The sequence below is a fragment of the Pseudopodoces humilis genome, chromosome 13 (genome assembly GCF_049639895.1).
Source record: "Pseudopodoces humilis isolate 2021_Gansu_Grassland_sample_001 chromosome 13, ASM4963989v1, whole genome shotgun sequence".
Lineage (NCBI taxonomy): Eukaryota > Metazoa > Chordata > Aves > Passeriformes > Paridae > Pseudopodoces > Pseudopodoces humilis.
This window is the reverse complement of record NC_142212.1, coordinates 12369330-12382979: the sequence shown is the minus strand read 5'-3', so window position 1 is coordinate 12382979 and position 13650 is coordinate 12369330. Positions and strand designations below refer to the sequence as shown.

General features: G+C 46.1%; 2 protein-coding genes across 9 annotated transcripts; one reads left to right on the top strand and one right to left on the bottom strand.

Moving 5' to 3' along the window:
- Positions 1-221: 221 nt before the first annotated feature.
- KCTD6 (potassium channel tetramerization domain containing 6) lies at positions 222-8146 on the bottom strand. Of its 8 annotated transcripts, none has more exons than XM_014251804.2 (4): positions 8029-8112; positions 6498-6617; positions 2823-2931; positions 222-1625 (listed from the first exon to the last, which is right to left on the bottom strand). In XM_014251804.2, the coding sequence occupies exons 3-4, from the start codon at positions 2847-2849 to the stop codon at positions 939-941; spliced, it is 714 nt and encodes a 237-aa protein (XP_014107279.1). In that variant the 5' UTR covers positions 2850-2931; positions 6498-6617; positions 8029-8112; the 3' UTR covers positions 222-938. The 8 variants fall into 8 exon arrangements, with proteins under 8 accessions (XP_014107279.1, XP_014107281.1, XP_005522083.1 ...); XM_014251806.2 differs by lacking the exon at positions 6498-6617 and adding an exon at positions 6658-6760 and having other exon boundaries at positions 8029-8044; XM_005522026.3 differs by lacking the exon at positions 6498-6617 and having other exon boundaries at positions 8029-8146.
- A 323-nt stretch (positions 8147-8469) lies between these two features.
- PDHB (pyruvate dehydrogenase E1 subunit beta) lies at positions 8470-13196 on the top strand. The gene is made up of 9 exons (XM_005522027.3): positions 8470-8607; positions 8721-8828; positions 8900-8962; positions 9054-9089; positions 9198-9483; positions 10164-10274; positions 10901-10992; positions 11273-11414; positions 11696-13196. Exons 1-9 carry the CDS (start codon positions 8470-8472, stop codon positions 11839-11841), a joined length of 1122 nt encoding a protein of 373 aa, XP_005522084.2. The 3' UTR covers positions 11842-13196.
- Positions 13197-13650: the final 454 nt, after the last annotated feature.

The window sequence follows — 13650 nt, the reverse complement described above, 5'->3', positions numbered from 1 at the left end:
TTTCAGAACACAAGCTTTGTCTATATCCTTTTGAATCAACTGATTAACATAAAAAGGAACAAATTACATCATTAATGGAAGAAACCAGGGCCCTACCAGAACACCCAAACTACTCTGCAGCACAAAAAAACAGGATTTGGGTGGGAGGTTTTTTGTTTGGTTTGGTTTGGCTTTTTTAAGTATGAGAGCTCTAAAAGACAAAAAGAAAATACAAAACAGTATTCTGTATTTCACATTTTTATTAGCTTCTTCTGGCAGGCATTACACTTGGGAATAATATTGCACCAGGCATTAAAAATATGAATTCTACCACAGGGACATTTTGCATTTAGAATCCAATATAAATATGTGTAATCATATTTCCATGGCTACAGATAGTATTTGGTTGCTTGATTTATATGCATAGAAAGAAACAGTTGTCATAACTGTAAGAAACTGTACTTATCAAGTACTTTTAAAGGGTGGGATTTGTTTTCCTAAAATATTACAATACTGTTTATTGATTTAGAAACTAAATTAGTCTACACAATAGCAGCTTCTCCCCAACTGCATTTTAAAATCTTTTTTGTTTCTTGCTCCCAGTGTCATAGCATTAGATGGATTAGAAACCATTTAAACAAGAGGTAATTTTAGCACTTTTGAGTCGAGTCAGAGAATTGTGTTAATGACACAAAATACCCTATTGTACTGATTCTTAGGACTCCCTCTTTCAAACAAAAAGGTGTCTTCACTTGAACAGGCACATGCACGGTTTTTTTTCTGAACTGGACAATAGAACAGAGCTGCTAGAGAATGAAACTCCTCCAGTCCTCACTGATAAACAATAAATAGTCATATAAAAAAAGCCCATATTGTTGCTTTAGTCAAAATCCAGACTCTCTTGGGTTTACTGTCCAATTAAGTTGCTAATCACTGAAGTGGCTCCTGTGGAGTCAGAATCAGTCATCTGTTTTCCGTGCCAGTCTACAGAAAGTCCAGTTATGCTCCACTGTGTTTTCATTGGCACGCTCGCTCATGTGATGGACTCTGGTGTTCCTGATCGTGAAGCCTTGCTTTGTGATGTACTCCATGAGATGCACTCGGAGCGACACTTCCTGGTGGTAATCACATGGCCCAAAGGTGAAGGACACCTGGCAGTCCCTGGTGTCCATCATGTGCTTATTCCACTTGGTGAAGTGGTTTGAAATGCCTTCCAATAGTGCATGGACTTTCGTCGTGATGGTGAGCTGCGTGATGATCACAGCCACCGGGTTGGAGTACTTGGAAAGTTTCCGGGTGCTGGACAGCTCCACCACCTCTTCAAAGGTATCCACAGGATACAGCGGCTTGGGGTCATTAAGACACTGAATTAAGGGTTCAATCTGATAGAAGTCCGCTTCCTTCCGGAGCAGGTCAAACTCCTTGAAGTCCAGTGGCAAAGTGAGCTCTGAGGTCCTTAAAAAGTTAAGAACATAACGGAAAAGTGGTCCATCTCTGTCAATAAAGTAATTGCCCTGAGAGTCCCTGGCAGTGGGGAAGTCTCCCCTGAACATGGCCCCGAGCATTGAGTCAGGATATCTCGTTAGAGTTGTGAGGGAGGTCGTATACATGTGTCCACCCACATTTAGCGTGACTGGATCAGTCATCTAGAAAGAGAGAAATTGCAGAGTTTATCAAGCCCCAACAAGAAGATTCGATCACCTCTCTGACACACATGGCAAATACTGCTGGAAAATGGGGGAATCACACTTCTCCCGCTGAACGCCCCTAAGGGCTGTTCAAACCTGAGCAAATCCAAGCCACCTAGCAACAAGGCACAGCTGGCAACTAGACAGGATGATACTTAGCATGCAGAATGCGCATTTCCAGAATGCTTTAGAAATCTTAACAACTGAGCTACTGTCACAGGAGCAAGTTTAGCATTTGGGCAGCAAGCTTTTTCCTATTCTACAGATGGGGAAATGAGAACAGAGAAATTTCCTGAAGAACAAGTTAGTCAGAATGAGGCCCAGCAACGTTCCTTACTTTCACAATCTCTCATTCTAGAACAAAACCAAAACCAAATAAAAAGGAAAGAAAAAAATCAGCCAAACAAATGTTAAGCCTCTTTTTATCCCTCAAAAGAGGAAGACAATGCAAGTTTAAACACAGGACCAAGAGCTCGAAATCAAAATAATCCATTGCTTTGGCTCAGAGGCTTCATTAAACGGGCAAGAGAAAGAAAGTACTTTCAGCTTTTAACTCTAAAAAGAAATATTTATTAACAAATTTGCGTGCTGCACAGAAGTGGGGGGGCAGAGCACAAACCAGTCTGCATCAGATTCCAGATAGCACATGAGGAAGCAAGAGAGAAAGGAACATAAATTCCATCTGGCCACCAAGTCTAACAACCAGGACTGCAGCCAGCCAGAGAAAAGAGACATATGCATGGCAGCAGAATGAGAAGGGGAGAAAAATAAGATGTGCCTGTCTAGTTAGATACAAGGTTTACATGGAAAAATACTTTTCTCGATAAATAAAATGACAAAGTCCTTAAAATGATAAGTAGAAATCACAAACTATTTTCGGCCTTTGTGTTAAGAAAACAGTAACAGTGAGCTCAAGGCATCAGTTCAGTCCTGGCTGATTGTCCCTAGGAAATGTGAACCCGGGCACCCCTCACAAGCTGCACAGGAGATGCAGCTCTCCAGGGAAGGTAAGCTGTTGTAAAGCTGTTTTAACAGGCATAGTTTTCCCTCTCTCATGACTGAAGCTCTGGATCTACAGAAGGCAGATCTGGAAGGATTCTTGCTGCAAGACCTTGGAAGCCCCAGATGTAGTGCACAGTGCACACCTGCACTCACCATATATCCCCAGTCTCCATTATCCATCTGTTCAAGTGCTTGAACTGTGGTATTCCAAGTTTAACAGAAGGCTGCTGAAAGGATACACAATTCCCCTCTTCTTATCTCTCTGCAGGAAAAAGCACACACAAACACAGAACAAAACATGGCAGACCATCAGTACCTACAAGAACACCAAGGGGAATGCTTTCCAATCAAAGGCAGGCTCTCTGCCAGGAAAGCATTCAGCTACAAAGTCACATTAGCAGGATAATCTGCAAATCCACTTTCCCCTCCTTCTCCCATCACATTACCCACAGGACTGTCTCTGGAGCACACATAACCACTCCACCAGTTGCCTGAACACCCCAGTTTTCTTGAATAACAAGCAATGTGCCTCTGAGGGTAATACATGTTTGTAAGCAACCTTTCACCTGGGAAACTGAGTACTTTAAAAGACAGATGTGGTTTTCCCCAATTAAAAAAGTTTATTTAACAACCTCTGAGGTCATACCATGTGATCCATTAATATTAGTCAACATTCCCATGCTCCAGTTTCAAACTGCACAGAAGAGTAAATCAAGCATGAAAGTCAATGAACACTAAGAAGAAAAAAACTCTCACTGAAGAATTAATAATTCAGTAGTGGAGAACAGCAACTGATAGCAAGGACATTAATCTACAGACAAAGAGTATGAATGGACTTCCCAGACACCTACTCTCAAAAGCAATCTCTGCAGGGACAAGACAGAGGACATCTAACATGTTGTCAACACACTCCAACAAAAGCAACTTGAGTAGAGATTCATGCTGTGACTTCCCAGAAGATGCTGAACTGTTGACTTGCATAACAAGGGGACTGTACGGCAAACCCACTGCTGGGCTGTGCAACTCGGGGAAGGGGGAAGTGAATGACCTCAGACACCAGTGTTGATTTGCGAAAGGTGGCCTGTCAACCATGGCAAGCGATGGAAGGACAGGAAAGCCAGTTGTCAGTAAACCTTTATCCCTACCCAGAGCCTGCCTCTCTGCTAGAATTGCTGAAAATTTAGGTCAGCCTGTTTTAAGTAGGGTAGAGCTTCTCAGCTTTGTTTATTTTTACATCTTAAAAGACCACACAGTTCCCAAGACTTCTGGTCCCATCCTCTTTACTAATAAACTTCAACATACAGTCACCCAGCTAAAGGCAGCACTAAGATTTAGCCAAGCCAGAGCCCCACATTCCAAAACGACTGAATGTTTACAGTTAATTCCCAACCAAAAAAGATAACTTGCCCTTCTCATTCCTAGGAAATAAGGTTGATTTCATTCACCACAGAACAAGGCAGCACATCCCATCTCTCTGTGCCCTGCTGCCCTGCCCAAATCCACAGCCTGGACAAAAGAGAGTCCAGCAGGTCAGGTCTTTGGGACCCAGGAGCACAAGCACAGCCCCAGCTGCATCTCAGGAAGATTAAAGAGTACAAAAAACAAAATCAATGTATGAAAATAGTGAGGTCAGACAACAGAAGACTAAGGAATACTAAGATACAGAACAAGTCATACCAGGATCCTATTTTTACAAATTAGAGACACAGCATGCCTCAAGAGAGTACATTAAAGCACATCCCCCGACAGCAGATAAACCTGGAACACCAACTCTTTTTCCAACCTCTGTAATTATTTTTTTCTAACTGCTGACAAATCAAGGAGTGAATTCTTTCAGGGTTTTGTTGCTTGTTTTGTTTTGGGGAGTTTTTGGGGTTTTTTTTGAATTGGGTTTTTTTGGTTGGTTGGTTTTTTGGCTTTTTTTGGAATTGTCACACAAGTACAGTTTGTAAACTTTCAGCAATGCCTTTTAAATTCCAGCACTTGAAGGTGTTATTCTGATCAAGTACAAGAAGAGGATAACATGCAGATGCATTAAAAGCATATGAGACTGGTACGGGTTTCTGATATTCACTTGAAAGTAAAATGATGCAGCCAGCCAGAAACCTCGCCAGCAATCATGACTGCAGTCTTAATAAAATTAACTCAAATTACACATCCAGAGTATTTCAAAGACAGAGATGTCCATCAGTATTATTTTAACTGGTGAATATGTTACTTTGGTCAGCATGTAAGTCCAGTACAGATGAATCAAGACTTCATGAGGGAAAGAAAGAGATGACACTGCAAGCCTGTGCAAGGGCATGATTTAATCCTTGATCACAGCACTCCTGTGTAACACCAGAATGAATAATTTACCGGAGCAATTATCTGAAATAAACCTAGCCCTCAAAAGAGAAGGGGCATGGAGAAATCTTTGTGACCTTTGTGTAAGGACCCAGAACCACAAGGCACACACAGACCTCCCTGGCACACCAGTGCTGGAGCCAGATGTGCCACATGAAAGGATGATACCAGGAGGCCATCCTAAAATGCCCGAGTGTGATTCCAACTATTTGCTACTTCCCTCATCAGCCTGGGAGCTCTGAATTTCTAGACAACTTCACAGGTGAAAGTAGCTTAGTTTGGGTACAACCTGAGCTAAGGACTCACCAACAACATCACAGCAAGGGTGAGAATAGACGCCCTTCATGACATGTGCCCTTTCAATGATGCTTTAAATCCTCCTGAACGGAACACAGTGATCATCAATGGGGGTGGGCAGACACTCCATCCCCCAGCATTGGCAGCCTCAAGCCAGCTCTGTCCTTGTGCCACACACCAATGGACAGCACGCAGGGACAGGCTGGCCAACACAGCTACTCCTGTCCACACAGCAAATTACAGACGACACACAGTCATATCCCAAGGCAGCCTATGTTTGATAACCACAAAAAATATTTAAAGTGAAATTCAGTCAGACAAATTGCTGACCCAGTTAAGCCAAATGGGATATCCCACTCTGGTGGAAGCAGAAGTGCATGGATGGTGTCAAACCACAGTCCTGCTGCCGTGACACTGCTCTGCAGGCAGGGAGAGGACACACAGCAGTGACACAGTCAGTGGGGCTCCTGCCACAGCCCAGCACAGCCAGAACTGGAATGGGAAGCAGGAAAAGCACTCAAGTCATCACTTTATACTCGACACACCAAACTGGATACCTGCATTTATAAAACGCTCACTCTTATTTCATATGTTATGACTCAGAGGATTACAAGGCTGTTTATCAGCAACACTGCTGCAACAGGTAGTGCCACTAACTCCAGCAGGGCTTCTCCCAGAACAGAGCTGCAAACCAGTTTGCAAGCTGAAATTAAAAGAAAGCATTTAAGAGTCAGATGAACGTCTGTATCTGTGAAAACATACACACAGGCTCAGGCCAGACCAGGGGATGCCAGCAGCACTACCAGGCATTTGCACTGCTGGGACTACAGGCTACCACCACTCCTGAAGAGACCCCTGCCACGGTGTAACACACAGTTACACAAAGGAGGAGCAGAAATGCACCCAGCCATTGTAAGACAAGAGGCACAGACCACCATTTGCTCTGATTTGCTCTGAACATTCTTCATCTAGCTTTTCAAAGAAAAGAATTAAAGGATTTACTTGTGGCAATAGTCTTTCATGGGCAGCTTGGTATCAATAGTACAACATGGGATATTTAACCTCAAAAATTACCTTTGATTCCTATGTCAATAGAGAGATGGAAGGAATTCTAGCAGCAGCAACTTAAAAATGAAAAAGAGCAAGGTAAGACTCTGACATACACTTGGCATTTCAGCTACTCACCCCCTTTGCAAGCTCCCTGGCTCTCACACTTAGACCTCACAAGATGAGAAGAAACTCCATCCCCCAGCACAGTTATGCCGTACAGGGACAACCGCTCTCTTTCCCAGACAGTCAGAACATCTGAAAGGCAAGTTCTTACTCTAAGTTATTGGTGACTCACCTGAACTGACAAACACTGAGCAGCACCAGTGCTGACTGTTCTCCACCAAACTACAGTGCGCTGATGGTCTGCAGAGCAGCCCCTGAGTTCCAGCCCTGTGCCACTATAACTAGGGGAGTGAGGAGGAGAAACATTCTCAAAACAACCAGTTACCAAATCTTCTGTCAATTCAGCAGATCAGCTTCACTAAAGAAAGCACCTACCATTTTCAACACATATCATATTTATCATGACTAATGCAGTTTATCAGAAGTTAACTTAGTTCTTGCTTTTCTTGAGTTGTTTTTTACTAATAGTCTTTACATCAAGCAGGACAGAAAGACACATTTTCATTCCTTTGTGTTTAATTGCTTCACTATAAATTCTGAACTCCTAAAGTTTCCATCCTCCCCCAAAGAGTTCTACCATATCCTGTTTTAAGTCCCAATTCCAAACCTTTATTTCAATTGCTTCTTATTGGAACAGCCCACATCTCAGTACGACTTTGGCCCTCCTATGAGAGACCCAAAGAAGGACTCTAATATCCAGCTTAGTCTCACGGAAGCAACCCAGGGCACTTAGGCTTCTATGACCTGTGATAATAATTGGGGTTTATCCATGTACTTTGCTTCTGTGATATTAACCAGTCTTTTTCCAACGAGGAAATACATCTCTGAACAGTTCTGGTGGTGGGCAAGTGTCAGAGACACCGAGCCTCCCTGCGCACACTGATGGGGCTTAGCACACACGGACCAAGGAGTGACAGCAACATGGGACAGAAATCCCCCCTGAAAGTGGGGTCCAGGGCTTCAGCAGGAGCCGGGAAGTGCCCGTTTCCATTCCAGAGAAATCCAACGAGATCGTGGTAAAAGAACTAGATCGTGGTAAAAGAACTCTCCCCCGGACCAGTGATTCAGCAAAGATGCTGGGAATGAAGTCGTTTTGCCTCTCTCCCCGCAAGTGACCCAAGAGTCCACGGCGTCACTCCCACCCCAAAACAGAGTCTCAGCTCTGCCTCCTCTCCCCGTGGGGCAGCAGAACCGGCTCCCCTCCGTGCCCGGAGCAAAGCCCACGAGTCCCAGACCCTGCCTGCCACAAATCGCCGGGCACCGCGGCTCCCACCCGGGCATCCCCACCGCGCCCTCCCCGCGCCCGACCGGGACCAGGACCCCCGTAACACCTGTCCCTTCCCCACCCGAACTCGTCGCCCCCGCTCGCTGTGCCCGGTCCGGAACGGCCCCGGGAGCCCGGCCCGGCACCTGCCCCGCTCCGCGCCCGTCCCGCCGTGACGCGCTCCCCTCTGCGGCTGCGGCCCCTGCCCCGCACGGCGCCCCCGAGCCGGGGCAGCCCCGGGGGCTCGGCCCCGCGCCCCCCGCCCGGCCCGGCACTCACGGGCGCAGCTCTCGGCGCTGAGGCGGAGCCCGGCAGCAGCAGCGGCGGGACCGTGCCCGAGCCCGGAGCGGACCCGGCGGGGCGGGCGGGGACGGCGCGGGGGAGTGTCCTGGCGAGCCCCGCCCCGGCCGTGGGGAACGGGGCGGAGCGGACGGGCGCGGCAGGGCCGCGCGTTCCCGTCGCCCTCGGGACCGCCCGGCTGTGCCGGCCCGTCCCGGCGGGCGCGTCCCCGCGGGGCTGCGCGGGCCCGGCCGGGGCAACGGGCGGGACGCTCGGGCGCGCGCCACGCGCGGCCCCGCGGGGGCGCCCGCACGGCTCCGGTGCCGGAAGTGGCGCGATAAGGCCGCGCGCTTCTCGCCACCACCCGCGCGTCGCGGACGCTCTCGCGAGAGCGGGGGAGGCGGGGCCAGGTGGACGCAGGGCGGAGAGGACACGGGCAAGATGGCGGCGGCTGCGGCGGGGCTGCGGCACCTGGCCCTGGGCGCCCGCCTCGCCCCGCACGGCCGCACCGCCGGGGCCCCGCTCCAGCGGCTCCAGCAGCGCAGGGGCTTCCGCCTCTCCGCGCCCGCCGCCATACAGGTAGCGGGGAGGGTCCGGCCCCGGGGCGGGCGGGCGGTGAGGTGACCGGTCTGAGGTGACTCCCGGCGTGTGGGAGCGCGCCCCCGCCCAGCCCGCCTGCCGCTGTCTCGCAGGTGACGGTGCGGGACGCGCTGAACCAGGCGCTGGATGAGGAGCTGGAGAGGGACGAGCGCGTCTTCCTGCTGGGCGAGGAGGTGGCACAGTACGACGGTGCCTACAAGGTATGTGGGAGACGTTAGCGGCCCGGGAAAAGGCTCCAGGCGGGCCCTGACTCCTTTCTCCTGCCCTGCAGATCTCCAGAGGTCTCTGGAAGAAGTACGGGGACAAAAGGGTTATCGACACCCCGATATCCGAGGTAAGGCTGCCCTGTCTCCTACCCTGGTGATCCCTCCATCGGCTGCTCCTTGGTTACCTGGTCCTTATCCCTTGGTTTCCTTGTCTTTCAGATGGGCTTTGCAGGAATCGCTGTCGGTGCTGCTATGGTTTGTACATTTTCATTCCTCTTCTGGTTTTTAAAATTAAACTATTTTTATGTAAAAAAACATGTTTCGTATTTTTATGTGAAGAATCTCTTTTGATACATTTAACAGGCAGGGTTGAGACCAGTGTGTGAATTCATGACATTCAACTTCTCCATGCAAGCAATCGATCAGGTTATCAACTCTGCTGCCAAGACCTGTTACATGTCTGCAGGATCCATCGCTGTTCCCATCGTCTTCCGAGGCCCCAACGGAGCATCAGCCGGCGTCGCTGCCCAGCACTCCCAGTGCTTTGCAGCCTGGTATGGGCACTGCCCCGGCCTCAAAGTCGTCAGTCCTTGGAGCTCAGAAGATGCCAAAGGGCTGCTGAAAGCAGCAATCCGGGATGATAATCCAGGTGAGCACAAGCAGGTCATAAATACCTGGCACTTGATCCTGAGTAATGTCTTGTTTTCCCCACAAAAACAAAGACTGGTTAAACCCTAAAGCACTCAAGGTTGATTTACTGCAGTTTTAGGGAACGTAAAAAGACACAGAGAGACTCATGCTTTCACTAACAGTAGATTGATTTTGACTGACTTTCTGCTGCTGCCAGGTGTTAGTTTGGTATCAATCAGGAAACCTGGAAGCATTTATAAGTCTGTCATAAAGGGATTAAAAAGGGTGAAGATGAGTTAGGAGGAGTTCCTGCATATATAGCGCCTATGTAACTCAATTTTACAGATAATGAAATTCAAATTATAAATTCAAAATATCCTTATTCAAGAGCAGGGCTACCTTTATTTTCCACAAAGAGTAATTAAAAATATTAAACCTTTCTAAAACTTGTGATTGTACTGTCATGTACTGAAAGTAAAATACCTGACCTCATTTCAGAGTGGTTGGAGAAGTTTTTTAAATAATTCATTATTGAAGTAAAGACTTAAATTTGCTTTTTTTAAAATTCCTTCTGCAGACATAGTCCTCATTGCCTTGCTGCCTGGATGGGTTTACTGTCTTGAGCTGCAGGACCATTAATGGTCAGTGCTGGCCTGTGCCTGCAGATGTCCATGCTAATCCAAGTATGTTTCCTTGTAGTTGTGATGCTGGAAAGTGAATTACTGTATGGTGTTCCCTTTGAAATGTCTGAACAGGCACAGTCAAAGGAATTTGTTATTCCCATTGGAAAAGCTAAAATAGAAAGGCAAGGTAAGCTGAGAATGCATTTGCTTCCTTTTTAATTCACATGCTTGGAGACTTTTCTTAACCTCTCTGCTATTCAGGGTACTGCTGTCATGGGGCACAGAAAAGTATTTCAGATGTTAAGTGTTCAAATGCTTCTTTATTCAGTAGTGTGGTTTCATGTTCTGTTGCCCTTACAAGGAAATATCATCTGCTTGTCCATATCTCAGTTTAAATGATAACCCTTCTAAATCCTTCTAAAAGATTCCATAAAGGATTTGTTCTGTAGTATTGAGATTGGCTGACACCATGTTTTCCTCACCTAAGTATGTAATTTTGGTCAAAAATGCAAAAAGAGATCACTGTAGTGTTTCAGCCCACTTGTTCATAATTTACCTCTGAATTATATGGATGTTTGAATAGGATAATCTGAAAACTATATGAAATACCTCTTCAGTTCCCTGAATTCAAGAGTAAAATTTATGTCTTAACGTGGTTCTTCCTCTCTTCATACTGTGTCTGGGCTCAGTACTTCAAAAACATAAGAACCCTAAATTTGCAAGTGAATCCTAATGCTACCTTGAAAGGAGCCGGAGGTCTAGAAAAGAGCTTTAAATCTCAAGAGCTTCTTCTGACACTTGTTTCTGTTCTAGGAACTCATGTTACATTAGTTGCACACTCAAGACCTGTTGGCCATTGTGTGGAAGCAGCTGCTGTGCTTTCTAAAGAAGGTGTAGAGTGTGAGGTGAGTGGGGTTTAGGTTATTTTTCTCTTTCCATGATGTGGGGGGGAAAAAGTAGCATGTTCTTGTTCACGTTCTGTAAAACTTCAGTGTATTTACTACAGGGGTCTTAATACTTTCAAGTGCCTTAAGAGCGTGTGCCATTCATGTTTCTGAGTTAGAAATTTTATTAAGTTTTGTCTCTGGAGTCAGAACAGCTGAAAGTGCTGAAGGGCCCTGTACCCAAATAGTGTTGACTGACAGGCTCAGATCACACCAAGGCCCACACTCCTTTTGCCCCCAGGTTATAAACCTGCGAACCATTCGACCGATGGACATCGAAACGGTGGAAGCCAGCGTGGTCAAGACAAACCATCTGGTAACTGTAGAAGGAGGTTGGCCCCAGTTTGGAGTAGGAGCTGAAATCTGCGCCAGGATCATGGAAGGTACTGAGTTTCATAGTACACTGATCTCATTCCCTACTCTTAAATCCTGATTATTCTTGATGAAGCCAGGCAAAGGCAGTTAGAGGTTACATCAGATGAGCTGGAGCTGTCTTGCTCTAGAGATTTTCACAGGGTGGATTAACAAACCCCAGAGTGCATGAACACAAACAAGCCAGAACCCCACTCTCTGGAATATTAGAGCTACAGGAATAAAATCGTTTAGAAATTGAATCAAGACAAAACCGTAGTACTTGGCAACCTGACGCTGTCTTCTGTTTCAGGACCTGCCTTTAACTACTTGGATGCTCCAGCTGTGCGTGTCACCGGTGCCGATGTCCCCATGCCTTATGCAAAAATCTTAGAGGATAACAGCATACCTCAAGTGAAGGATATAGTATTTGCAGTGAAAAAAGCTTTGAATATGTAAGTTGTAAATACATGTTTTAAAATCCTACTTTACAAGGCATTCTTGGTGTTGCGCACGTTGTATGCATCATTTCTATTGTATAAGCTCCATGATCTTTTGTACAATGGGGAAAGTATAGTGACCTCCCAAAATATTTATATGGGGTTACCCCCCCACCCCAAGCCACACTTCCTATATGCAACAATGTGGTAATGCTTGTTTGTTCAACAGTACAGCTGGGTTAGTGCTACTGTTTGTGGAGAAACCCTGTTCTAAATCAGAGTGAGGAAAAAAAATCCTCTGTTTATGCTTGGCTTGTAAGTACCAGAGGAGCTGTGCTGAACTTGCTGTAGCAGTGATTGATTGCAGAGCTGCAAAGAGCAAGAGCAGGCCCTAAATGCTGTACAGTGGCAGGAGCCTGTGGTTGCAGGGCTTATCAAAGAGAAATGATCTGGCTGATCATGTGAAGCCCAGCCTGTGAGTGCAGCAGTTCAGTGCAGCTCTGAGCAGAGGCTGTGGCAGCCCACAGGCTGGGTTAAGAGATGATGGCTGTGTCTGGTTTGAAGAGCACTCTGCACGTGCAGAAAGGCTTCTGTACAAGAGCTCAAATAAAGATCCTTAACCTTTCCAGTATGTGATGGGAAACAATACCTAATTTTTCTTTAGCTGCCACATAACAGTGATTAAAAAAAAAAAGTGCCCAGCTGCTTTGCTTTTACTGTTCAAGTTTTTTTGTGGTTTCTTTTTTTTTTTTAACTCCCCACCTGGGCTGACAACAGCACACTCTTACTATAGTTTACAGTGCAAAATGAGTTAGTTTATTCAGCTGCACTGAGCCTAAGCAGCAGTTGTGTGGATTGTGTGTGAGAAGCTGGGACACATTCAGACCTTTTGGAGATCACTGCATCCCAGGGACCTCTGAAAGGCTTCCCTCAGCAGCCTCTGGTACAGAGGAAAAGCTGCCTTGGGAGCCTGTGCTGTAGGGTCTGCTCTGCACCTCAGGTAGACAGGGAGAGGAGGTCCTTCTGTAAGCAGACAGAATAGCTTGGGTCCTGTTTCTGAAGAGTCAGGAATACTTCCCAGGGTAATTCCTTTAGGAGAAGTGCTGTTCAGTTCTTGGAAAGTCTAGCTTGGAGGTTGAATCCCACCTGGACATACCCACCACATGCTGCTGTAGGAATTCCATTAACATTTTAATAAAAATGACTGAATATCACAGGTTACATGAAACTTTGTACAGACATTCTCTGCATAGTAACAAACACTGATGTACTTGAATTTTAAAAAATGGATTATCTATAATCCTTTAAAGTGCAATTTGTTTAAGTTTTTAAATCAAAAAGGATCTTTCAATAAAGTTTAAATGGTAGAATTAACTTGAAGTAACTTTTCATTTAATTCAATCAACAGTAACATCCCAGTGCTCTATAACCTCCCATTTCAACTGCTTCCTCATTTAAAAACACTTTCCCCTAGAGCTGCAAGTAGGATGTCCATTTAAACAAGCTTAATGAGTCAGCATTTTAACTCCACCAGCCAACGTGGGAGTAAGATTTAATTCTCCAGCTCCCTCACCTGTGCAGTATGCTTTAAGGGTTGGAATGTGTAAAACAAACTTGTTGACTCCACACAGCAAGAATTAAGATGAGTTACAAGTGCATGAAAGAGTTGAAAAACTGAGCAGACTAAAACTACATTCCTGTAATTTGAAAAAATGGGGTGGAATGGAGCTAGGAAAAATGCATTAATTCACCATCATCATGGTCATTCCTATTTTCAGGGCTTTTTTATTCAGCTGTATAGAAGTTGCTGTACCTCTGAAACTGTAGC

What these genes read in the sequence shown, in the direction of transcription:
- KCTD6 (XM_005522026.3), bottom strand. Translation starts at nt 2,849, where the DNA reads ATGGATAATGGAGACTGGGGATATATG. An exon ending in ATGGAGACTGGGGATATATG is followed by an intron (nt 1,626 to 2,822) that starts GTGAGTGCAGGT and finishes CTCTCTTTCTAG; the next exon opens with ATGACTGATCCAGTCACGCT.
- PDHB (XM_005522027.3), top strand. Translation starts at nt 8,470, where the DNA reads ATGGCGGCGGCTGCGGCGGGGCTGCGGCACCTGGCCCTGGGCGCCCGC. An exon ending in TCGACACCCCGATATCCGAG is followed by an intron (nt 8,963 to 9,053) that starts GTAAGGCTGCCC and finishes CTTGTCTTTCAG; the next exon opens with ATGGGCTTTGCAGGAATCGC. An exon ending in CTGCGCCAGGATCATGGAAG is followed by an intron (nt 11,415 to 11,695) that starts GTACTGAGTTTC and finishes CTTCTGTTTCAG; the next exon opens with GACCTGCCTTTAACTACTTG.